Source organism: Geotrypetes seraphini, chromosome 3, assembly GCF_902459505.1.
Source record: "Geotrypetes seraphini chromosome 3, aGeoSer1.1, whole genome shotgun sequence".
Lineage (NCBI taxonomy): Eukaryota > Metazoa > Chordata > Amphibia > Gymnophiona > Dermophiidae > Geotrypetes > Geotrypetes seraphini.
In genome coordinates this window covers 345,990,888-346,017,652 of record NC_047086.1, presented here as the reverse complement: position 1 = coordinate 346,017,652, position 26,765 = coordinate 345,990,888, and the positions used below count along the sequence as shown (strand labels likewise).

At 43.7% G+C, this 26,765-nt stretch overlaps 1 protein-coding gene across 3 annotated transcripts in view; it reads right to left on the bottom strand.

Moving 5' to 3' along the window:
• SYT14 (synaptotagmin 14) overlaps nucleotides 1-26,765 on the bottom strand; it is a 235,797-nt gene that overhangs the window by 144,665 nt on the left and 64,367 nt on the right. For 2 of the 3 annotated variants that reach the window (XM_033939955.1, XM_033939956.1), the window contains exon 4: nucleotides 4,953-5,159. In XM_033939955.1, the coding sequence (XP_033795846.1) occupies nucleotides 4,953-5,159 (207 nt within the window). Of the gene's footprint in view, nucleotides 1-4,952; nucleotides 5,160-10,798; nucleotides 12,189-26,765 lie in introns of all 3 variants that reach the window. The other variant, XM_033939954.1, reaches the window with a different exon arrangement.

Genomic DNA, 26,765 nt, shown 5'->3' with positions numbered 1-26,765 from the left:
AAGGACATGGGGAAGACAAAGGGGTGGAGAAGGACGCTGAAAGGACTTGGGGAAGACAGGGGGGGAGAAGGATGCTGAAAGGACATGGGAAAGACAGAGGGGGAGAAGGACGCTGAAAGGACATGGGGAAGACAGAGGGGAGAAGGACACTGAAAGCACATGTGGAAGACAGAGGGGGGGAGAAGGAAGCATTGCTGACAGGACATGGGGAAGATGGGAGGGAGAAGGACGCTGAAAGGAAATGGGAAAGAGAGAGTGGGGAAAAGACACTGGCAGGGAAGAAGACAGAGATGCCAGACTATGGGGGGAGTGGAGAGAAGAAGATGGGTGCCAGACCAATTTGGAAGGGGGGAGAAAGGGAGAGGCACAGTAACAGAGCAAAAATGGAAGACGCAGAGAGAAGAGAGACAGTGGATGGAAGGAATTGAATGAGAACATGAGGAAAGCAGAAACCAGGCAACAAAGGTAGGAAAAAAATTCTTTTTTTTTTTGCTTCAGGATAAAGTAGTGTATTAGTTGTGTTGATAAAAATTTATAAACATTAGAGGCTCTGGTAGCAACCCGTTTACATTACATTACATTACATCAGGGATTTCTATTCCGCCTTTACCTTGCGGTTCAGAAATCCCTGATGTAATGTATGTATTCTTCCCAATTAATATTTCCAAATTAATAAAGTCTTTTTGCTTATTTTTAAATGGGTTTCTAGCAGAGCCTTTAATTCAGTAGCATAATTAACTGAAATAACTATTTCTGAAATTTATAGGGACGGGCGGGGATGTAGGGGATTCCTCGTGGGGACGTGCAGGGACGAAGGGGATTCCTCGCGGGGACGGGTGGAGACGGAGGGATTCCTCACGGGGACGGGTGGGGATGGGTTGGACTTTGGGGGGACAGGTGGGGACGGGTGGGATTTCTGTCCCTGCGCAACTCTCTACTCCAAAGCTGTCATGTCTTCTCCAATCTTCCCACAAGCGACCTTGTTTCACCAATATTTGGCTCATCAGAGGAACAAACAATGCAGCCTTGAAAAGTGCAGCCATGCTGAGACCAGCATTGTGCCTACTGTGATGTACCGTCCAGGACCACTAGTATTTTCAAAGGGAAACCTGTACAATGTTTCCCTGTGAAAAAAAAATGCTTTTAGACCCATGAGCAGGATGTATCCAAAGGATACAAACCTCACATATAGTTTAAAAACTAACTCAATTTAAGGATTTTTCATGTCAGAAAAAATAAAGTTGCTCAGTTTTGGTACCATTGATTTCCGTATCCAATACATTACTATCGTGTTTCCCTGAAAATAAGACACTGTCTTATATTAATTTTGGGCCCAAAAAAGGTCTTTTTTTTCATGTACAATGATCATCTTCCTGTCCTTCACCCCAATTCTTCCTATTTCCTTTCTCTCCCCCATATGTGCAGCATCTTTCCTCCCCTCTCACCCATCCCCTTGTGCAGTATCTTTCTATCCCTCCCTCCCTCCCCTGTGCAGCAGAACCCTTGCAGCTTCTTTCCCTCCTCTTGTGCAGCAGAACCCTTGCAGCTTCTATCCCTCCCTCCCTACCTCCCATCCCTTGTGCAGCCGAACCCTTGAAGTTTCCATCCCTCCCTTCCTCCCATCCCCCCGTGCAGCATCTTTCTATCCCTCCTGTCGCCGCGCACCCCCCACTGACCCTTTCATCTCTCCCTCCCATCCGAACCCCGACTACGAGACCAGAATACCTGTTAACAAATGGCAGTCTCAGCAGCACCGGCTGCATCGCAGCCTTCTTACACCTAGGCGTTCCTCTGCCACATCACTGATGATGTTATCAGCAACGCGGCACAGAACGCCCAGGCGTGAGAAGGGCAGGCCGTGATACAGCCTGTGATACCGATTGTTACCAGGTATTTCGGTCTCGCAGTCAGGGTTCGGATGGAAGGGTCAGCGGGGGGCACACAGGTGGGGGGGAAGCACTGCTGTTGGCGACTAGGGATTATTTTCTGGGTTAGGGCTTATATTAAGACCTACCCCGAAAATCATGCTAGGGCTTATTTTCAGGGTAGGTCTTGTTTTCGGGGAAGCACGATATATTTTATATCTATTGTCTATGTAGCTTGTTTGATTCCTAACAACTCTTCATTTCTGGGCACTTCCCAGCTTGAGGTTTGGGATCAATAATCCATCATTGCAAGTTTTCATTTCCATTTAATCCACTTAGTCATCACAGTAACAGTCCTTGGCCATGAGGTGGGGCTGTGCCAGCCTTCAGATACCTATACAAGTGATGGCTAGTCAGTGTCGTCGAAGCAGTCCTTCTCAAGGATTGTGAATATTACTATTTTTAAAAATATTATAGATGCAGGGAAAGGAGAATGCACTATGGATTACCTGGGAAAGGGGATCTGGAATAAGAATCCAGATGAGAGTGATCTGCAAACCCCTGGCACAGGCAGAAGAGATGTACAGATCTAGGCAATGATAATGCATAAGGATCCAATAAAGGGAGATGAGTAATTGACATGAGATTTCAATCTGCTGAACTCGTAGATAGAAATATCTTATCCACAAAACCAACTATAAGCAGAGAGAGCATTAGCAAGAAGGACACCACAGAAAGTGGTACTAGGATGATACTGGTAGTTACAAATGGAGATTGTGTTTTAAAGTTCAGGTGATCATTACAAGCTATAGTTTTATATCACAAGGCAGGAAAGAGGCGCACAAATGATAGAGTTGTGGACTTCAGGAGGACCAAACAGAGGAGCATCCTAATGGGACAGTGAAGCAGAGCACTAGACAAGGTTCACCAAGGGTGTCAGTTACCCACTGGCAAGCTCTGCCTGCAGTAGATTTGTTTTACATTGTTATAGCTGGAAATATCACATGTTTTCAGCCACAGCAACTTAAAGACAATGGGCTTAAAATTGGATATGCTATCTTCTAAAGGATGGGACGTGATGTCCTAAAAATAGCTCCCCACCAACCACCTCCTCAACCATTTTAAAAGATTCTTCTTGCCACCTGAGTACCCACTCCATACTCCCTTCACCTTTGCAATGCTTTTGAAAAATTGTTTCTAGCACCTATGGTTTTTATCTGTCATCATTTTCCATTTTTTTTAATGTTTCTAAGCCTCCCTTTATGTTTCTAACCCCACACCATCTGACTCACTTTTAAGTTCAAAAGCACTTTTATCGATTATAATGTCACAAAATAGTGTTGTAATATACCAACATACAACTGTATCCAAAAAGCATTACAAAACAGTACAAGAACAATGCCCAAGCTTTTCTGAAGTTATAATATCTTACCCCCATCCCCCATCTCCCAGAGCACTCTTGCTAGAATACAAGTTTCCTGTGTAGGTGGTAGTTCCACAAATCCTTCAGGACTTCACACATATGGAAGGATGACAGTCTGCCTCTACCCAGTGGCGTAGCAAGAGTGAGGTGTCTGGGGCGATGACACCTCTTCCCCACCCCCTGCTGTGTACACGCACGTGCCCCCTTCTCATTCCCCACACTTTTTTAACTTCTCAGACACGAACAGCATGCCCACATCAGTGTTGGCTTGCCCTTTGACATCACTTCCTAGGCATGGAACCCGGAAGTGATGTCAGAGAGAGAGAGCGCCAATGCTGACGCAGGCAGCAATGTTGCTCGCGCCGGAGAAGTTAAAAAGGTTCGGGGAAGGCAAGGGGCATGCGTGTGCGGTAGGGGGAGGAGTGGGGGGGGCGGAGAAGAGGAGGGTTGCCGGTGTCCCTAGCAAGACGGCACCCAGGATAGATCGCCCCCCCACCCCTTACTATGCCACTGCCTCAACCCCTTATCCCACCCCCCCTCTCATGGGTCAATACTCACTATCCAGCCATCCGATCACTGCAACCCTCACCGTCTATCCTTGACGTAATACATTATGAATAGGAACTGAGAACCATACTTTGAACACTAGAGAAAAATGATTGGATGCAGCCCCCCCCCAGACAGACACAAACGCCTACTTCTGCCTCAGGGAGTCTTTGGCATGCCTCTACTCAAGTAACATTACCCTGATCCTTAAAAAATAAATAAATAAAACATTATTGCTGGCAATCAGGCCCCTTCATACCCTCCACTTCCCCAATCCTTTTGAAAACATTGCTGCTCACAACTGGACACCCACCCCCTTCCCCGAGGCTCCTCCATTGGCACATACGTCTTATTCCAGGGAGGCAGAAGGAACCTCCAATTGCCTCTTTTAAATAGCATGAACTGAGCCTCTAGAAACAGTCCTGAGGTACTACCGCATGAGGTCAGGCTGCCTAATACAGGAACACTCCTTTTCCTGGAAGGGGGAGAAGAGCTGGATGCCAGCAGCAATTTTTTTTTTCTATTTTTAAAGGTGGGATTGGGAGCAGTGGGGTAGTAGCAAACAACTTTTAAAAAAGGATTGGGGGATTGAGAGTGAGGGGAGGCTGCTGGGAAGTAGCATACATTTTTTTTAAGGAATGGTTTTGGGGTCAGTTTTTTCACCTGTCATACACCTTTGAAAGCATCCCCAGGAACAATGGCTCATGCAATAGCAGGATGACTCACAGGTTTTGTTAACCTTCAAACAAAAAACAGAGCTTGCAAAATTTACCATATGTTGCATTACATTTGCATAATACTGCACTATTTTGCATGCATTTGCATGATTCACCCCTCGTTATTTTTTAATGGATGTTACACCGATAAACATTATTATTGCCAATTAATGTATATTCGTTGTCAAATAATGGTATTACTGTCATAACACAGCATAGTAAATACTGTAGGCCCTTCGGTGTTTGAATACTGGCAGTTAATGAATGAAGTTGTAACATTACTAGTAGAGAAATCATATCCTTAATAGGGCAGCATACTAACTTACCTGACAGAATTTTTGATGTCATCTAACATAGGCTGCTACTTTAAATCAGTACTGAAAGTTTTTAGCCATGTCCTACCTTCGTCTGTGGAGGCTTCACTACTATAGCCATCATACCCTGCAGACAAAGGGCTATATTTCTGCCTTGTTTCCCATGTATAATTTTGTTTGTCAGTCCCTGGAGCTTTGGAGCCATGTATTCTTGTCATGGCCTCATGATATTTACCCACCGCCTCATCTTCACTTTCAGAGGATGAACCATGGTCTCGGTCCATGTACGAGGTATCTGTTTAAAGAAAACAGGGCACACTATGAGAGATTCTACTGGGTTTTCTCTACATTTCGACTTTTCAGGATCTATGGAAATTTCAAAGCAGAGTTACAATTTAGCAATGCTGAACTTGTCCAATTCTGAAAATACTACAATTTAGATTAGTGTTGCTGAATATCGGGCTGCTAATTAAACAGTGCAGTAATGCACAAATGCTAGTTTAATGTAACGCGCATTAAAAGTCAGATTTGGCATTTATACCCATTTTTTTTTTTTTTTTTTAATTTTTTTTTTATTTATTTATTTATAATTTTCAAATTAACAAATCAAGATACATTTATACCCATTTTTAAAAATGTATTATCAAGCATTATCAGCAACGCTTAAGTGAGCAATAATAATATCACATAACAAAGTCAGCCCAATGAGAGGAAAATATTAATTATCCTATGCAAATGTAGCCAGAGGTGTTCATTTATGGTATATGGAGTAGCAGATCACAATAAGTTGCATTATCCATGTTAATCCATTAATCATTAACTACATTGGGATGTGTGGTTAACTTTCCCTCCTCTCAGAAGCATCAGCAGGTTAACATGCCTTCCAGTGCTCTTGGGCCCCCCTTCTCCCATGCACACTCCATCCCCAGCAAAGCAAATGCTCATCTCTAGCATGTTTCTCATTATATGAGTTTCCTTTTTGCTGTCCTTTCCTGAGGAAGTTCTTCCTTTCCTTTGCCATTACTGCTTATATTTGAATTTGTTCACCACTTTGCTATATTGTGTACTAAAGGTGATATACTAAGGGACTCATAATCGAAAGAGAAAAATGTCCAAAAACCGGCCTAAGTCGGCACTTGGACGATCATAAACGAAAGACGTCCAAGTTGCCGATAATAAAAACAGGTTTTGGACGTATTTTGCTGAACGACCATTTAAAACATGGTCTAAGTCACAAAACCCCACCTAAAGTCACCAGATAAGCACTGAAAACACATAAAATAGACCCCCCCACACACACTACCCCAGTGATCACCGACCCCCCCATAAAAATATTAATCACACCTTTAAAATTCAGCCTCCAGACCATCATCACCTGGCCGCCTAGCAGAGGAAACACTAGTTGTCCTGCACAGAGGCGGCTTAAGCCATCTTGAGGGGTTAGGGACTCATGCCCATAAGCCCCTGTAATCACTGCATTGATATTTAAACATGTGCACTCCCCTATACACTCCCAAAACCCTTTTGTACTGGCATATAAGCGGCTCCTGCAGCCATAAGGGCTATTGGGGTGGTAGATAAGTGGGTCTAGGGGATTCTGGAGGTGGTTTGGGGGGCTTACCGTGACTTATAAGGGAGCTGTAGTGAGGAGAAGACATGGCACCCTTTTTGTGAAGTTCACAGCAGTGCCCTATAAGGTACCCCACTATTTAGGTGCCATGTCTGGGTGTTCAGTCCATCATTTTGTAGACCCCGCCCACATCCAACAGGGCTTGTTCTAGGCGTTTTTGACTTGAACAAAAAATTGGACGAAAATGTGGTATAAAGATGGACGATTTAGCGGCTTGGACGATCAGATCGGCAGGACATATACTTAGACGATTTTCGAAACAAAAAAATTTTGGACGTATTTTTCAAAAATGTGTCCTAGGCTGTTTTTTACTTTGGACAACTTGCGACTTAGACAAAAACGGACTTAGACGTCCCTTTCGATTATGCCCCTCCACTCATATATTTGCAAATTTCACCCATGCTTTGCCCAAATTCCATCCCCTCTATAGCAAAGGACAAACCATCATATCAATGTGTATACTTTATGCCAGTTGGTATTTTATAATAATGCAATTATGTATCTATACACATGAAAATCACTTAATAAAATTACATGATTACAACCTAATTCTATCAAAAGTGTTAAAATTGTGCATGGAAATTTGTGAATGTTCCTAATTTACATAAGCAATTTAACTGAATAAACCAATTAGCGTTGATAATTGGAATGTTAACAAGGAATTGTTAGTGCTAATTGGAATCAATTACAGTTTAAGCAGCATTTTTAGCTGTGGGATGCATGCATATATTTTACATCAGGGGTGCCCAATAGGTTGATCGCGATCGACCGGTAGATCGCCAAGGCAAAGTGAGTCGATCACGGAGCCCATCCCGGGCTCTGTGATACACTCACTTTGCCTTGGCGATCTACCGAGCCGATCAGCCTTCCTCTCCCCACGTCAATTCTGCCGTTGGAGAGGAAGTTCGGACCAGCCAATCGCTGCCTGGCTGGGCCGGAACTTCCTCTCCGATGGCAGAATTGACATCGGAGAGAGGAATGCTGGTCGGCCCGACCCAGGGAAGCAGGAAGAGCTTGGGACGGCGACGGCTTGGGGGCCTGCTCCCCGATGGTGGCAGCAGTGGCTTGGTGGAGGGCAGGGAGAAAGAAAGAAAGGGGGCAGGCAGGGAGACAGAAGAAAAGAAGGGAAACAGAAAAAAAAGAAAGGGGGCATGAAGAGAGAAAAAAAGAAAGGGAGGCAGGGAGAAAGAAAGGGCAGGGAGAGAGGAAGAAAAAGTTGGAGGAGGGAATGAGGTCTGAAGGAGAGGAAGCATACAGGCTGAAAGAAGGGAAGAAATATTGGATGCACCGTCAGAAGAAGAAAGTGCAACCAGAGATTCATGAAATCACCAGACATCAAAGGTAGGAAAAATGATTTTATTTTCAATTTAGTGATCAAAATGTGTCTGAATTTATATCTGCTGTCTATATTTTGAACTATGGCCACCCGTTTACTAAACCACAATAGCAGTTTTTAGCGCAGGGAGCCTAAGAGCGTCGAGAGCAGCGCTGGGCATTCAGCGCAGCTCCCTGCGCTAAAAACTGCTATTGTGGTTTAGTAAAAAGGGAGGGGGGTATATTTGTCTATTTTTGTATGGTTGTTACTGAGGTGACAGTGCATAGAGTCATCTGCCTTGACCTCTTTGAAAAAAACCCCAGAATCGGAATGATAATTAACAATTCTATGCGTACAGTGTGCGTTGTGTTTTTTTTTTAATTTTATTGTTGGTAGATCATTTTGACTTGGTTATTTTAAAAGTAGCTCGCAAGCCCAAAAAGTGTGGGCACCCCTGTTTTACATGATTCAAAAAATGAGGCATGACTATGGGATTATCATGGGCGCAGTGCATTAGTAAGGGAGTAAGGGAGTGGTCCACCCTGGGTGCCGTCTTGGTAGGGGTGCCGGCACCTGTCCTCCTTTCTGTTCCCCTGCTACTTCCCCACCTCCCCCACTACCAAGCGCATCCCCCTTCCCTGCTCTCGTAGCTCTTTAATGTTTGCAGCATGAGCAGCAACCCCAACCCCATGATGTCACTTCCTGGACCCATGCCTAGGAAGTAACATCAGAGAAAGAGCCAATGCGTGAGCAGCAGGATGGGGTTGCTGCTTGCACCAGGAACGTTAAAGAGGTACGGGGAAGGGGCACGTGTATGGGGCGGGGAAAGAGCAGATGGGGTGGAGGGGCACCACTGCCCTGGACAACTTTCACCCTCACTATGCCACTTCATGAGCGTTCCTTCAATTTACATGCACAGTTCTAGAATAAGAGGGGGTCTTGATTACTGTAATTCTTTATTAATAAATATCACACAAAAAGAAAAGAAGCGCTTTCAGATAATCCAGAGTACGGTCCTTAAACTCATTCATAACGGGAAAAAATATGATCATGTCACTCCTTTTCTATCCCTCCTTACCTTGTGTATTGATTAGTCTGTAAGTCTGTCGGTCTAACCCATCATTTTTAAATTTTAAATGGTATGTCTAAATATATGTTTATATTTTTATTACTATTGTAACTCGCTTAGTAAATCTAAATAAGCGACTCTTCAAATTAAAATAAAACTTGAAACTTGTCTGTATCTAATTTAGAAACAAGGATTTATACCACACTCCTAAAGCTAGGCATGATTCCCAGCACTAAGCGCTAGTCTATAAACTGCGCCTAACTTTGAGAGTTGTTTATGCAATAGCACTGGGTGCTATTTTTTCAGCCTGATTTTTTTTAGACGCTTTTATAAAATTCAGTTCTTAGTGGCCGAATTTCACCATTGAATGGTCAATTTAAGTCCCATCCTTGAGAATACTAACTCCTGTCTTGAGTTAAATGGCTAACTTTAGCCATTTCCCCCCAAATTCTGTATATAGCGCAATCCTTTGTGGCTGCAAATTAGAACACACAGCCGATCTGCTTGCACAACTTAATTGGCTAACACCAATTGGCACAGATAAGGCAATTAACACCTCATAATTGACATTAATTGGCACTAATTAGACATTAGATGCTCAACTTGGTAGGTGCATTCTATAAAGTGGTGCGCGTCAGTTCTAGGATGCAAATCTCAAAAGGGAGCATGGTCAGGAGAAGAGCATGGACATTCCTACACATAAAGGGAAAATTCTAGAAATGTCACAAATGTTGGCGCCGGTTATGACCTACCAGCATCTAAGTTAATTTAAAATGGCAAGAACCTCAATGTTATATTGCCTACCAGCACCTAAATAAAAGGTGCCAGAATCACGCCTACGTATGTGCTTTACAGAGATTATTGCCACCATGGGCATAGCTAACAACGGAAGTGGCTTTAGGCACTGTAAAGCACCTTCATAGGTGTGATTCATTGCATGACAGGCACTAGATATGTAGGCCTGGAAAACCCTGGCTTACATTTCTGGCATCTATCTTTCTCAGAGGTGTGATTCTCAATACAGTGCCGTTGCATGGATTGACACACGATCGGCGGCTGCTTTTTAGGCAGCTGCTGTAAGCGCATTGGTATAGAATATGCCCGATCCATGCACAACTTAGGTGCTGGTATTTAGGCATAGTTTTTCTTGGTCTAAATGAGTGTACCTCTATGTTAGTGATACATAAGGCTGCTAAGTGCAATTCTTTATATAGTGCGTGTCATTTATAGAATTGCGCTAGGTGCAGTTCTAGTCGGCACTGATCTTTTCAGTACTATGTATAGAATCAGACTCTTAGAGGCTAAATATTCAACATCAGCTACTGTTAAGTTGGGCTATTTTATTGCTCAGTCAGGTTATTGGTAACTACGTAGGTCTTGGTGCATAAAATGTCTGTTATTTTACCACCAATTTGAACAAAAATGAACAGGTTAGTGGTAAAATAACCCACCTTAATGATAGCCCACTTCAACTTAGCAACTTCAACGCCTAAATATCCATTTAATTGCCACAGGGTTTTTTTGTTTTAAAAAAAAATAGCATTTATACAGTGGGCACAACCTCTAACAACATAGTAGTCAAGATCATCATTAAAAATTAAGTAGAAATACCATGCTCAACACCCAGTAGTGCAAGACATACAAAAGAATAAAGAAAACAAGAGAACAGAGAATATCCAGGCAAAGTTTGACTATACAGATTGAAAAGTAATAAACCAGTAGACAGAGAAAAATATATTTCTAAATTTGCTGCAAACATAAATGCATTCAGACTATTTCAGAGAGGACAGAATATAAAGTAAAACTGCACTGAAATAAAAGAATGATTTTATTTGGTAGAGCAATGTAGATAGTTTAGTCAGGAAAGCCTTGATGAAAAAAAAAGAGCCAAGAATCCACACAGATGACAGGCATTTTTACCTTTCTCTGGTGTCTTCTCATTTCTTATTTTTTTGAACTTCTTTGTAGTCATCTCTGAATCCTTACTCTGAGACCTTTCTTTGTTCTTCCATTTTTCTTCTTCCTTAGAAAATACATTTATTTCATCTCTGAGCTTGGGTTGTCTTTTATTGCCCGGAAACGCTTTATGTTTCTCAGTTTTTCCGAGTTCATTAATGGCTGGTTTTTGCATGTCTGCCTCTGGCAGTTTCTGTTTATTTACTTTATTTATTTTCTCTTCTGAATCTTTTGATCCATTTGTAGGATGTAATTTTTCAGAATCCTTCACATCAAGTCCTGATACTCTCTGTTTGACTTTCCTATGTAACTGTTCCTTAGAACTGCAATATTGAGCAGGTAAACTATGGACTTGATCCTTAGAATTTTTTTCTGTCACTTGGTTCCCATTCATTTGTTTAGGTTTTATTGTTATTTGTTCTTTATGTCTCTCATTACCTGACACACCAAAGCATTTCTGCTCAAGCACTGTTGTACTTTCAGAGCTATTTTCTTTTTGCATTTGGTTTGTTTCTCTTTCTTTTGATTCCTTATTACTGTTTCTTAAATGTTTCCTCGTTTGTGAGTGTGACGCAGAATACTCATCATTTAGACATGTACCCTGACTTGGGCCATCTAAATGATTAGTTGCTTCCTGGTGATGGTGTGGCTTTAGTTTTTTGTCTTGTGGATATTGTGATATGCTATCCTGTAATAAGTCGTGGTATTTTACGGAATCCAAAGAGTCTACATGAGCAGTTTCTTTACTTTCTGCACACAGTCTCCTTTTCTTATTATTAAATTCCTGAGATGTTCCTCCTGTTGTTGCAGTCTCTTCTTTTTCTTTCTTTGTCTTTTCTTCTTCTTTTGGGGATGGTTCTTCATCCTCTGTGCGAAGGTTATGGATCATAGTTGTTACCTGCTCTGTGACTGAATCAGCCACAGCAGTGGTCAGGTCATCTACTGCATTGCTAAGTGCGTCAACAAAGGAGGACACAGAAGGGAGGTTCAAATTTTGCTGAAAACTCTTAAAAAATGCCATTTGTCCAGAGATTTTTATGCAGCATCAACTTTTTAAAAACAGTATTTCCCCTGTTTTATGAAACTTCATGTTTTATGAAACTTCCGGTTATGAACTTCCGTTTCATCATGATAAAGCTTTTGATCATATTCAAATTTCCTTTTATTGATGAAAACGTAACTGCAGCAAGCTATCTTCTACCACAAAGAAACACACTACATTTTGACAATAAGATTTCCAGCTGTATAAATGGGTAGTTTCTCAGCACTGTGCAAAATCATGAAGCCCTAAACCCTTCATAAATGTATTTTTCAAAGCTTTATAACATGAGAATTTTGAACTTTTAGTGTATACCTGTAAAACAAAGGTTGAAATGCATTCAAATTAAGCATTTCTGCCAAACTAATTCATATCAAACTAATTTAAATCATTATATAAAATACATAAAACAAACTTACTTATAGCAAGTGCTTTGTGAAGACAACAGTTCACTCATCACACACGAGTCATGTGGTCAAGCTCAGAACTGACTAGAAAGATTTTACAGATCTCTCTGGAGAAGACCAAAAGCCATTCATTGTGCATATGTAGTAGTCCCTGTGTGGTTGCAGCCCATCAGTTCCCCTTAGCTCCATACAAAAGTTTGTCTGGAGGAACAGCAACTTCAAAAGGACAAGGAAAGGTGTGACTGGTGAACTGCTGTCCAGTGTTAATTAGTAACAACATTACAGTAATGTCATTACTACAACATATACGAATACAGGAGATTCTATCTCCTCAAGGTAGAACAAAAGAAGACAAAAAAGGCGACTTGTGATGCTCAATCTGTTTATTCACTGCTAAGACCCGACACGTACGTGTTTCAGCCATTAAGGCCTGCCTCAGGAGTCTTGTTTCCAATGAAGTGCAGCTTATCGCATATGTCTCTTATCAAAAAAAAAAAATCAACCAATCGATGGGAATTGACTCCACCATCCTAAAGTGGTTCTCAAACTTCCTTCGCTCTCGCTCCTACACTGTCAACACAAATGGCACCATGTCCGTACCTTGGACACCACTTTGCGGTGTCCCTCAGGGATCACCCCTTTCCCCTATTCTCTTTAACATTTACATGTCCTCCCTGAAGCTCCTCCAACTTTCCCCCCTTGAAACAATCTACACATACGCTGATGACATCCTTGTCCTCCTTGAAACAGACCAGAACCTCACCAACCTCCACGAGAACATTACATCTTGCATAATGAGACTCCACTCCTGGTCTCTCTTGGTACAGATGAAACTAAATGAACCAAAAACAAAATTACTCTGGCTCGGCCCAAAGTTAGAACACCTGCCCACCATCTTCGCACTACCCACAGGCGCTGCTCTGCACCTTGAGTTCTCAAGCAAGGTCCTTGACATCACTATTGATTCTTCTCTCTCCCTCAATGACCACCTCAATTCCTTGACAAAATCATGTTTTTTCAGCCTCCACATACTGAGGAAAGTAAGATCTTACTTTCGCCAAAAACATTTTGCCGTCCTCGTCCAATCCATCATCCTCTCCAAACTTGACTACTGCAATGCCATTTACTTATGCATAACAAAAAAAGTCTTCAAAGACTCCAGCTTATCCAGAATACTGCAGCCAAGTTGATCTTTTGCAAAACGCAAATCTGACCATGTCTCCCCACTCCTGTCCAATCTTCACTGGCTTCCAGTGATTTCCAGAATCCATTTCAAATGCTCCTGCCTGGCTTTTAAATGATCATTCATGGCATCCTTCCTCCCCTAATCCCACTATCCTTTAACTCCTCGAGTCCTGACTCCACCAGACCCGCCCAAAGATATAAACTATCCTTCCCCTCTCTACGCGGTATTCTCTATGGAGGTAAACTGGGAAAATCTCTTCTCTTCAAAATCACAGGTCTCTGGAACGACCTTACTATCCCGTTGAATAGTCTCTCCAACGATTCCGCAAGCAACTGAAAACTTGGCTCTTCTCTAACATGTAATTCTATTTTCCCCCTTACTCTTCCATTCTATATATAAGCTCATGTAAACCTTTTCCTTTCTTTTCTTATATTTAAGTTCTTGTAAACCGTGCCGAGCTCCACTTCCGTGGAGAGGATGCGGTATATAAACTTAAGATTTAGTTTAGTTTAGTAATTAAGACACTGTTAGAAGCCTGATCGCTATATGGGCAAAAATCTTCATACATCCACTCAAAGTGAAAGTGGATGCGTGAGATTGTTGCCAGTATAGCGATCAGGCTTCTAACGGTGTCTTTTAATTACTATCAATTAGTTGATTTTTTTTTTTTTTTTAGATAAGAGACATATGCGATAAGCTGCACTTTATTGGAAACAAGACCCCTGAGGCAGGCCTTATGGCTGAAACACATGCGTGTCGGGTCTTAGCAGGGAATAAACAGATTGAGCATCACAGATCGCCTTTTTTGTCTTCTTTTATTACTACAACATATTACACATTTTGGTAACTTCTAACATGGCAAGTGACACTCTAAAGGGTCAATATTCAGCATGGTTCAGGCAGGAAGGAGAGGTTCCTGTCTACTTACACCATGCTCAGCATCCTGGCCACCAATGCTCAGCAGCACTTGACTGGGCAGTGCCACTGAATATTGGCTCTGATCGCTATACACTACCCAGTTAGTGTCAGGGCAGTCAGTGCAAGTGCCCACATAACTAAGCAGGCAGACTGGACTGCAAAAATGGCAATCCAACTTTGCCCACTTAGCTATGTAGGAGCCAGCACCTGCATAACTTCCAGGTTAGGAGTTGACCCTGGATATTCAATGCCCAGCACTGAATATCCAGGCTTTGTTATGCCAATAGTTTATAGTTTATTCATTTCTATCCTGCTTTATACAAAGCAGGTCACAACAAGTACATACACAATAATATAACAATACATACATAGTAATATAAACAGACGGTTACAAAACTGATCAGCGTCCAGTGCTCATCCATACGACGGGAAAAACTCAAGTCTCGTATTTCATCTTGCTAAACAAATATCTTTTCAGTAATCTTTTGAAATTACTCACATTTCTTTGCTGGCGTATATGCAACGGTATCGCATTCCATTTCTATGGACCAATGGCTGTCAACAGCCTAAAAACTGCTGACTTCCGTGGGCTGAATATCGGCCCTGAAATTTGTAATGGTGGATTTCTCAAAGCAACTCAGACTTGAAAACATTACCAGAGATAGGTGGTAAAATGCTGTCTCTTCAATTTGAAATCACAACATTCGAGGTTCGTTGCGATTCAGAAATGAGTTTTAAACCTCAAATAAGTCATGTTGTAAAATCATGTTTTTTAAAATTTGAGACTATAGCATTAGTGCAGTTAAAGCCAGTTCTGACAACAGAGAATCTCATCAAATTGACCCATGCTTTTATTGCAAGCCGTTTAGACCAGTGTTCTCCAACCTTTTTACACCTATGAACCAGCAAACTACTAAAACTGAAATAAAAACCCCCGTCTCTGCCCCATCCCCACAGCTCAGTCCCCGTGCTGTCCCTGTGAACTCGGTCCCCATCTCCATCCCATGTACAGGGAGTGGGGAAAGAGAGACAAAGAGAGATCCATGGTGCATCTCTCCCACTCCTTCTACTGCCATATCCAGCATTTTTCCCTCTCTCATCCCCCGGATCATGTGCATTTTTCACTATTGCTCACCAGCCCCATGCCCAACATTTCTCCTTCTATCACCCCTCTCATCAAGGTCTGACATGAGGGGGATTTCCCATAGAGAATGACACGGTGACGGTTTACCCGCGGCCACCGCATTTAAGCCGCGGGTCACCGCCGAAAACGGGGAAGAAAACTAGCAGTCGCTGCGGTGACGGGGACAAGGCCATTCACCAACCGCGGAAACGGTGAACAGGTTTGTCCCCGCGGGCCAATGTACCCCCTTCTAGGAACCGCTATTTACCGCCCGACGCCCGATTCACCCCCCCAGCAGGACCGCTCGCACCCCCACCCCGAACGACCGCTCGCACGCGCTCCCACCCGCACCCGCGATCGGAGCAAGAGGGAGCCCAAGCCCTCTTGCCCGGCCGACTCCCCGACGTCCGATACATCCCCCCCCCGGCAGGACCACTCGCACCCCCACCCCGAAGGACCGCCGACTTCCCGACAATATCGGGCCAGAAGGGAGCCCAAACCCTCCTGGCCACGGCGACCCCCTAACCCCACCCCGCACTACATTACGGGCAGGAGGGATCCCAGGCCCTCCTGCCCTCGACGCAAACCCCCCTCCCCCCAACGACCGCCCCCCCCAAGAACCTCCGACCGCCCCCCCAGCCGACCCGCGACCCCCCTGGTGACCCCCACGACCCCCCCACCCCCCTTCCCCGTACCTTTGGTAGTTGGCCGGACAGACGGGAGCCAAACCCGCCTGTCCGGCAGGCAGCCAACGAAGGAATGAGGCCGGATTGGCCCATCCATCCTAAAGCTCCGCCTACTGGTGGGGCCTAAGGCGCGTGGGCCAATCAGAATAGGCCCTGGAGCCTTAGGTCCCACCTGGGGGCGCGGCCTGAGGCACATGGGCCCAACCCGACCATGTGCCTTAGGCCGCGCCCCCAGGTGGGACCTAAGGCTCCAGGGCCTATTCTGATTGGCCCACGCGCCTTAGGCCCCACCAGTAGGCGGAGCTTTAGGATGGATGGGCCAATCCGGCCTCATTCCTTCGTTGGCTGCCTGCCGGACAGGCGGTTTTGGCTCCCGTCTGTCCGGCCAACTACCAAAGGTACGGGGAAGGGGGGTGGGGGGGTCGTGGGGGTCGCCAGGGGGGTCGCGGGTCGGCTGGGGGGGGGCGGTCATTGGGGGGAGGGGGGTTTGCGTCGAGGGCAGGAGGGCTGCAGTGCAGAACATAAGCCTTTCATTAAGACAATCCTGGTTCGCTTTTCCAACTTAAAACAATTAGAAAAATATTTCTGGAGTGCTGTAATAAATTAAAATTAATAGTGCTCAGAACCCCCAAGGTAACTTCAGGCATCATTTTGAAGCTGGGGGGGGCGGTCGTTGGGGGGAGGGGGGTTTGCGTCGAGGGCAGGAGGGCCTGGGATCCCTCCTGCCCGTAATGTAGTGCGGGGTGGGGTTAGGGGGTCGCCGTGGCCAGGAGGATTTGGGCTCCCTCCTGGCCCGATATTGTTGGGGAGTCGGCGGTCCTTCGGGGGGAGGGATGTATCGGACGTCGGGGGGGGGGCATCAGGCTTTCAGGATGGGGACAGACCTTCAAGGGGGGACAGTGCAGGGAAGTCAGGGAATTTATATTAATTAATTTTTTCTCTGCGTGTTTTGTTTTTGTATAGTTATTAACTAATATTTAACTAAGTTTTAAAGTTTTAAAGAATGTTTCCTTTATACGTAAATAAAGAAAAGTGAATGGGATTGCAGTGGCGGTGACGGGGCGGTGAATGGGGTGGCAGTGGCGGTGACGGGGCGGTGAAGAGGATGGTGAGACGGGGACGGGGCGGTGACGGGGATGGTGAGACGGGGACGGGGCGGTGACGGGGATGGTGAGACGGGGACGGGGCGGTGACGGGGACCAATTTTTTCACCGTGTCATTCTCTAATTTCCCATTCCTTACTGTAAACACCTCATGATTTCAACCTTAAAAGGAATGATAAGATCCAATTTCTAACCCAACTTTTTACTCTTCCCTGATCTCTAGTATTCAGATCACGGACCTGCATTACAGGGATGCTCTAGGCTCCTGATTACTAAGAGAAGCTTCCTTCCTTTTACTGTTCTCTCTGGAAGAACATCCCTCCCCAATCCCCACTCAAATAAAAGCTCCCTGTCTCCTAAAGAGAAGTTTCTTATCTCCTTATTTATCTTCTCTCTTTTTCCCTACTATACCTCCAGCTAATTACTATGCCAGCCCTTCTCCTTTCTTACTACTTTGTCTACCCTAACACTAAAAGCCCGTCTCCTTCTATCCTTTACTATGATCCACCGCAGGTTGACTTGACCACAAGGTTCTCTTACTTCATCTTCACCTGCTTTATTACTTCTGACCGTGGTTCTCCAGCCCAAATCCTGCCCCCTGATTCTTATCAGCCATATCTGTAGCTCACTTTTGGTCCTGGGAATAAATCTCCCAATGGCAAGTACTCTGAAGGTTATCTGCCAGACCCTGACCCTACCAATAACGGACAATTTTCTGCTCTCAGCTCCTCCTACGACTCTAACTCAAGCCAATAAGAACTCAGCTCCTCTACTCCAGGTCTGTCCTCAGCTCCTGGAATCAGCCAATAACAACGCAGTTTCTCAACTGCCCGTGCTCTGCCCATGGTTCTCATACTCATCAATAGTGGACAACTTCAAACCCAAAGCTCCAACCAGCTATGAGAGTAAGAGGATCTCTTTTGCCTTTGCTCTGGAATCTCCTGGAGGAAGAGGAAGTTGGGTCTTATGGGTATTGCTGTGGGAGAGAGGAAAATACCTACAGCTATGAGAGTAATAGGATCTCTTTCGTCTCTACTCTGGAATCTCCTGGAGGAAGAAGAGGTTGGGTCAGAAGTCTGTTTGGAGAGAGTCTTATGGGTACTGCTGTGTTCTTTTATTAATAACACAGCTTCTTTCCCCATAGCAAGACATTTATGCAAGCTTTTATTGCACATGATATCTAAAGTCTGAATCTCGAAGATATGGGTCTCTGGGTATCAATTCCTATAGCAGAAGCCCTTGATGTTGTTTCCCAAAATATCATAGGTCACTCAGACCATGTGTTTTCCACACTCCTTCCTTTTCAAAATGTAACTGTATGGCATTTTCATGAGTCTACAAAATCGTGTAGCTTGTACATGTTTCACAAATACATGCTCAAGAAGAACTGATAAGAAGCTATGTAGGAAATGAGCATAGTATTCTGAAAGAATTTTCTTCCACAAGATTCCGATGTCAGAGCCTCCCTCCCCTAGGGCACCAGAGATTGAGATTTGAAACCTTGGGTCTTTTGAAAGCAGATTCAACTACCACAGAATGGTGAGGAAGCTACTGCTTTCCAAATTCAGGAGATGTCTGAATTCTGTACATACCGTCAACCTTCTTATTTATAGCTTGAACACAGAGATGGGTCTCCCACATTATCATCAGAACCTCTATGAGAATTATGTAAATATGCACTGTCACAGCTTCTTTGTGAAGGTTGAGGAACTAGAGGATATCCAACGTTTCTGCTATAGGTTTCTGCTCCAACTTAAATGATATGGACTTAGCCATTTCCTTTATAAAGTCAATAGGAATCTTGGGGATGTTCTTCTCTCAGGGTGTAGAGTATGATCCTACAGTAAACCAGTCAAAACTTCTTCATCAGAGAATTGGCTGACTCACAGTCAGACTTCCAGAAGTGCTCAGTTTCCGACCCTGAAAGTAACTAATGGAGATATCTGGATCTCTGCCTGATTCAGCCACTGTACTTCAGTGGAAGCAGGCATCAAATGATAGCATCAAGGCATCAATGACCTCCAATGTCTTAGTGAAGCATCCTCCTATAACACACTGAACATGGATACCAGTGCAGCAGACATTTAATCTGAGTTTCACTGATGTCTTGGCAATGATGTCTCTCTTCTAGGCAGTATACAAATCTCAAGGATCAGCTGGGAGACTCTATGCATTGATATAAATGATATTGAAGTTGCTGCATCACGTCAAGTAAGGAATTACTCAAGTTGCTCACCAATCTTTTTACTGAGTTCCTTCTTGAAGGCTGCTAATGCCAAATATATTGCAGAACCAGTAGGGGTAGCCAAGTCCTCCTGAGTTACTTGGGGAGTATTGGGGAGATTGTAAGCTCTACTGAACAGGGACTGTTTCTTGAATGGTTTAAAGTACAGTACTGCGTACATCTAGTAGTGCTATAGAAATAATAATAAGTAGTACAAGTAGATCTCATGTCCATGGCAGCTGGAGCAGCCCTGCTGATATTAAGAGCACTGGAGATCTTCATGTTTTGAAACTCTCAACATCATGCTTCAATGAAGTCCAGTTTTGATAAGAACATAACATAAGAAAATATGAATTGCCATACTGGGACAGACCGAAGGTCCATCAAGCCCAGTATCCTGTTTCCAATAGTGACCAACTCAGGTCCCAAGTACCTAGCTAGATCCCAAGTAGTAAAACAGATTTTATGCTGCTTATCCTAGGAATAAGCAGTGGATTTCCCCCAAGTCATCTCAATAATGGCCTATGGACTTCTCTTTTAGAAAATGATCCAAACCTTTTTTAAACCCTGCTAAGCTAACTGATTTCACCACATTCTCCGGCAATGAATTCCAGAGTTTAATTATACTTTGTATGAAGAAATATTTTGTCTGGTCTGTTTTAAATCTATTAGTTAGTAACTTCATCACATGCCCCCTAGTCTTAGGATTTTTAGAAAGAGTAAACAAGCGATTCACATCTACCCTTTACACGCTACTCAGTATTTTACAGACCTCTATCAAATTGTTCTTGAGCTGTCTCTTCTTCAAGATGAAGAGCCCTAGCCGCTTTAGCATTTCCTCATAGGGAAGTCTTCCCATCCCTTTTATCATTTTCATCACCCTTCTCTGTACATTTTCTAATTCTGTTACATCTTTTATGAAATACAATGACCAGAATTGCACAGGGTATTCGAGGTGCAGCCATTCCATAAAGCGATATAAGGGCATTATAACATTTTCATTTTGTTTTTCATTCCATTCCTAATTCTTAACATTCTATTTGCTTTCTTAGCTTCCTACGCACATTGAGCTGAAGCTTTCAATGTATCCTCAACGATGACACCTAGATCCTTTTCTTGGGCAGTAACTCCTAACATGGAACTCTGAATCATGGAGCTATAGTTCGGGCTTCTCTTTCTCACATGCATCACTTTGAACAATGCTTCTCTAAAGCTTCTGGAAAAATCTAAGCTAGAGAAGTTTTTCCCCATGCTGGGCTCTATCAGATTTAATCACCCATCTTTGAAGATCTGGCATATTCAGATTTAATCTGGCTTGTCCTTAGAAAAATGCATACTTTCACAGTTGCAGAAATGCACATTCATGTGCTAGAGCAATACATGTATGCAATACCAGCCAGTAATCTGTCATGCAGCAGGTGATCCAAAGAAAATTTGAGCCTCAGCAGGCTTCCCTCTCCAGCACCCACCAGGTTCCCCACCTACTTGACTGTAAATTGGGGTCTTCAGGAGAAGAAGGGATGCTTAATTGCTCCTGCCTTGCCAGCACTCTTCAAGGCACAGAAACAGCCTTGAAACAACAGATCATCAGCAAGGCGTAACTTGAACCAAAGGAATCTCAAGAAACTGACAGGGAGTTCATCAAGTGGTTAGGAGGACTGCAACAACTGCGCTGAACTTCAAGAAAGGGAACTATGCTGCTATGAGGGAAATGGTGGGGAGGAAGCTCAGAAACATCTTTAGGATGGAGACTGTGGGAAGCGCCTGGACCCTATTCAGGGACACCCTGCAGAAAGCACAGAGAATGTACGTCCCCAATTTCAGGAAAGGCTGCAAGAACAAACGATCAAAGGACCCGGTTTGGATGTCAACAGAAGTAAAAAGGGCGATAAAGGACAAAAAAGTATCTTTCCGGAGGTAGAAAAAGGACCCAACAGAGGAAAATCACCAGACGCATAGGAAATGCCAAAAGGAATGCCACCGAGAGGTAAAAAAAGCAAAGGGGAAATACGAAGAGGGGCTGGCCAGGGAGACGAAAAACTTCAAGGCATTCTTCAGTTACGTTAAGGGAAAGCGACCAGCGAGAGAGGAGGTGGGGCCGTTGGACGATGGGGACAGGAAGGGAGTGATTAAGGAGGATAAAGAGGTAGCTGAGAGGTTGAACACGTTCTTCTCGTCGGTTTTCACGAGCGAAGACACAACTAATATACCGGACTCAGAGGAGCTCATGAGTGGGGAACAGGCTGAAAAATTAGAGCACATAGAGGTAAGTAAGGAGGATGTCCTCAAACAGATAGACAGATTAAAATGTGGCAAATCACCGGGCCCGGACGAGATCCACCCAAGGGTTCTGAAGGAACTAAGACAGGAAATAGCGGGCACAATCCAACATGTTTGCAACCTATCCTTGAAAACTGGTGAGGTACCAGAGGACTGGAAAGTGGCAAATGTCACACCTATCTTCAAGAAGGGATCGAGGGGTGACCCCGGGAACTACAGGCCGGTGAGCCTGACTTCAATTACAGGGAAGATGGTGGAAGCTATGATCAAGGACGGCATTTGCGAGCACATCGAGAGGAATGGCCTACTGAGAACAAGCCAGCACGGATTCTGCAAGGGAAGATCATGCCTAACGAACCTTCTGTACTTCTTTGAGGGAATAAGCAGTCGGGTGGACAATGGGGAGCCCATAGACATCATTTACCTCGATTTTCAAAAGGCTTTCGACAAGGTGCCACATGAAAGGCTACTTAAGAAGCTGTGGAGCCACGGGGTGGGAGGGGATGTGCACAGATGGATCAAGCACTGGTTGTCAGGTAGACTGCAGAGGGTCGGAGTAAAGGGTCAATATTCTGACTGGCGGGGAGTCACGAGCGGTGTGCCACAGGGATCGGTGCTGGGGCCGTTACTCTTTAATATATTCATCAATGACCTGGAAAGGGAGGTAAAGTGTGAGGTTATAAAATTCGCAGACGATACCAAACTGTGCGGCAGAGTTAGGACCAGGGAGGAGTGTGAGGACCTGCAAAGGGACCTGGACAAGCTGGAAGACTGGGCAAACAAATGGCAAATGCGCTTCAACGTGGACAAATGCAAGGCCATGCATATAGGGAAAAAGAACCCGTTGTTCAGCTACAAATTGGGGGGGGTATTGTTGGGAGACAGCAGACTCGAGAGAGACTTGGGTGTGCTGGTGGATGCATCACTGAAGCCATCTGCACAGTGCGCGGCAGCCTCGAAAAAAGCCAACAGGATGCTGGGCATCATAAAGAAGGGCATAACAACCAGAACACAGGAAGTCATCATGCCACTGTATCGAGCGATGGTGCGCCCACATCTGGAATACTGCGTTCAGTATTGGTCGCCGCACCTCAAGAAGGACATGGCGGTACTTGAAAGAGTCCAAAGGAGAGCAACGAGAATGGTAAGAGGGCTGGAACACTGCCCATACGCCGAGAGGCTGGATAGGCTGGGGCTCTTCTCTCTGGAGAAAAGGAGGCTCAGGGGAGATATGATAGAAACCTTCAAGATCATGAGGGGCATAGAGAGGGTGGATAGGGACAGATTCTTCAGACTGAAGGGGACAGCTAATACGAGGGGGCATTCTGAGAAACTGAAGGGAGATAGGTTCAAAACAAACGCAAGGAAGTTTTTTTTCACCCAGAGGGTCGTGGACACTTGGAATGCATTACCGGAGGAAGTGATCAGGCAGAGTACGGTCCAGGGATTCAAACAGGGATTGGACGGATTCCTGAGGGATAAAGGGATCATGGGATACTGAAGGAGGAGCTGGGATGTAACACAAGTATAGAAAGTTAACCAGGTAATGAGTAAAAACCAACCAGGTCGTGCATGTGAAAGACCGGAGGGCTAGGGCTTCGATAGGAAGGCAGGACTTAAATGGGAAGCCAAGGTGGCAAGGGAGCCCCTTCTGATGATTCTGACAGGTCGTGACCTGTTTGGGCCGCCGCGGGAGCGGACTGCTGGGCAGGATGGACCTGTGGTCTGACCCGGCGGAGGCACTGCTTATGTTCTTATGTTCTTAAGTACATTATGGCCTTAACACTTATTAAAGGAATTAGCACACACTAAATCCTAAAAGTCCATTTTATACCTATGGGCTTTAAGCATTTGCGAATTTCCTTAACTTACATTAAGATGTTGTGATTTGTTTGGTACCTAGAGCTATATAACAAAGCCATTAGCGCTAGTCATGCTTAAAAGTCTTAACAGAAAAACTCTGTTGAATGATCTCCCTGCAAAGGAATACCTTTCTGTCATGAACATTTGAAATTAGTATAAAAATAAAAAGGAAAGAAAAATTTCAGAGTGCACAAGTTGAGTATGAAAAAGTACAGCTGAGAGATAAATCTTTCTAAATTGAAATCAGAGGAAACCTGCAAGGAACTTCTCTTTTAACCAGTAGTGATTTACTGTTAGGCCATTCATGTCAAGTCATTGACCTAGAACCTGTTGTCATCGACTTGGTACAATTTAGAACTTTCTTGCTTGTCCCTATTGCAGCTGAATAGAGGCTGTTGCTGTACCAATCTAGTACTCATTCCCCCCAAAAAAATTACCACTACTTTCACAGCTGCGTAAATCCTCAGGCAGCTGAGTCCCTATAGTGAAATGTAGCATAATGCATAATCATAGTCATAATGTGGTTTTTAATGCAGAGGGAAAAATAAGGAGAAGTCAAGAAATGGCCTTTAGTGTTTATGACCTCAGAAATTAATCCAGCTTCTGACAACATCAATTAACTAAGCTATGTTACTATGTTACTATATTGCTATATAACAATTCAAAAAATAATCACCTTATTTCCACATAAATAAACAACCAAATACCCTGATTTGCGTTTACTCGCGGCCATAATTTGGCAGAGATTTTAAAACACAAGGGTGTTAGAGATGATGAGGACTTGGTTCCCCATTCCCAATGTGGGCATTGTATGTACTGACCATTTGACAATACCTGGTACTAAGGGAAAATGTTTTTTTCTAAAAACTGGCACCGACTGTACTTCTCAGGCTGTGATATATTGTATTATATGCCCATGTGGTAAATATTACATAGGTCAGACAAGGAGAGTCATTAAGGTTTGCATTGCTGAACATCTCAGCAATATTCAATGCCAGCGGAATACAGCTCCTTTGGTTAGTCATTGGTTGGAGGCAGGACACACCATTGAACAGGTCCAATATACAGTATTAATTAAAGCTTGGAAAAAAACAGGAAACGTGTCTCAATACCTGTTACAGCAGGAACATCGATTCATCTACAATTGGCAAACTCTAGCTCCAGTGGGCTTAAATAATGAAATAGATTTGTTTCAGATTTAAAGTTTGTTGAAGCTCCGCCCCCAGCGTCTGACATCATGGTTGACCCTGGTTGGCTGGAGCTTCAAATTCTGGGCCTGCTCTGAGTTTCGACATCGCTAGAGTTACCTGTCAGCCAGGTGAAGGAGTGTCCAGTCCCTGGTAAGCCTATTTAATAGTATTTGAAAGGTTTTGAAACATGTAGTGTGAATGCATTTATTAGTCTTGGGTTTCTAATTCGCCCTGACCCTGTTGTCACAGTAGAAGGTGGTTAGAATGTTATTGTTTTTCCTTTGCAGTACCCCTCCTGATGAAGCCAATCGTGAAACCCAGGTTGGGGAGTTTAACAGCTTATGGCAGTTGCAATGTGTTAGTACTTTAAATATGTACCCGGAGCAGTGAAAGAGCAACAGCAGTGCCATCCTGCATTCAGATAAGTTACCTATCTTTTTCTTGTATGTTATTAGCAGGTGGCAGAGACAGTGAACTTGCTGTGATGGTCTCTATTATAACTGACTCCGTGACTTTTCACTAGAGTTTGGTTATGTGTCTGAGCGTTCACTTAGAAATCTAGAGTCACTGTGTGACCATAAAAGTATTTGGTTGTTTATTTATGTGGAAATAAGGTGATTATTTTTTGAATTGTTATATGGTTATCACCTTTGAAGAAACAAAGTCCCTTATATTTTATGTGTAATACTATATTACTATACACATTTTATACCTCTTTGATATCATATGCTATAAGTTCAGGAGCTGTGTGTCTCAGTGGGAGATGCTTTGTACTTTGCCTCTAGGATCTCTCTCTTCTGATGTGCTTTAATCATAAATTGATCATGAATGTGACTGTTGGGCAGACTGGATGGATCATACAGGTTATCTGCTGTCATTTACTATGTTACGTAGAAACATGAAGACAGATAAAGACCATATAGCCTATCTAGTCTGCTGTGCCTATCCATGCCATATATTATCCCTTCCTCTCTCCTAGAGATCCAATGTACTTATCCCAAGCTTTCTTGAATTCAGATACATTTTTGGACTTTACCACCTCCACCTAGAGGTCATTCAATGCATTAACTATGATGAAAAAGAATTTACTTAGGTTACTTCTTAGTCTATCCTCTTTCACCTTCATTCTATGCCCTCTTATTCCAGAGCTTCCTTTCAAATAAAAGAGATTTGCCTCATGCGCATTTATGTCATGTAGATATTTAAATGTCTCTATCTCCCCTCTCCCGCCTTTCCTCTAAAGTATACACCTTTATGATGAAGACCACTGACCATTTTAGTTGCCTTCCTCTGGACCGACTCCATCTTTTTTATATCTTTTTGAAGGTGCAGTCTTCTGAATTGTACACAATATTCTAAATAAGGTCTCACCAGAGTCTTATATAGGGGCATCAATACCTCCTTTTTCTTACCTCTTCCTATGCACCCTAGCATCCTTCTAGCTTTCACCGGTGCCTTTTCTACCTGTTTGGGAGGGGGAAGGGGGGTTAAGGGACTAATGATAGCTTGCAAGGGGCTGTTTTTACGAGACAAGTTCTAAATACGGACAGCCACGAGCACTTGAGGTCCTTTTTCCCCATAATAAATAATAGCACTTAATTCATGTTCAGGAAGAAAATATTAGCCATAAGCATCATATTGTAGGGTTGTTAGTCGAGTACACCTTAAGGTCATCACATACGATCATACCCAAGTCCTGTTCCTCTTTCATGCACAAAAGTTCTTCACCCCCTAAACTGTACTATTCCCTCTTTAACTTTCTCAAAGTGTGAAAAAATGTAAGTACTATCCTTAACAACAATAGCAGCAAAATTAGGAAAATGAAACCTTTTCAGCCACTGTAATTTAATAAAGAAAGCAAAAGTCAGTGGCAGAACAATGAAATTCTTCCCAACAGTTAAGAGTCCAGTTC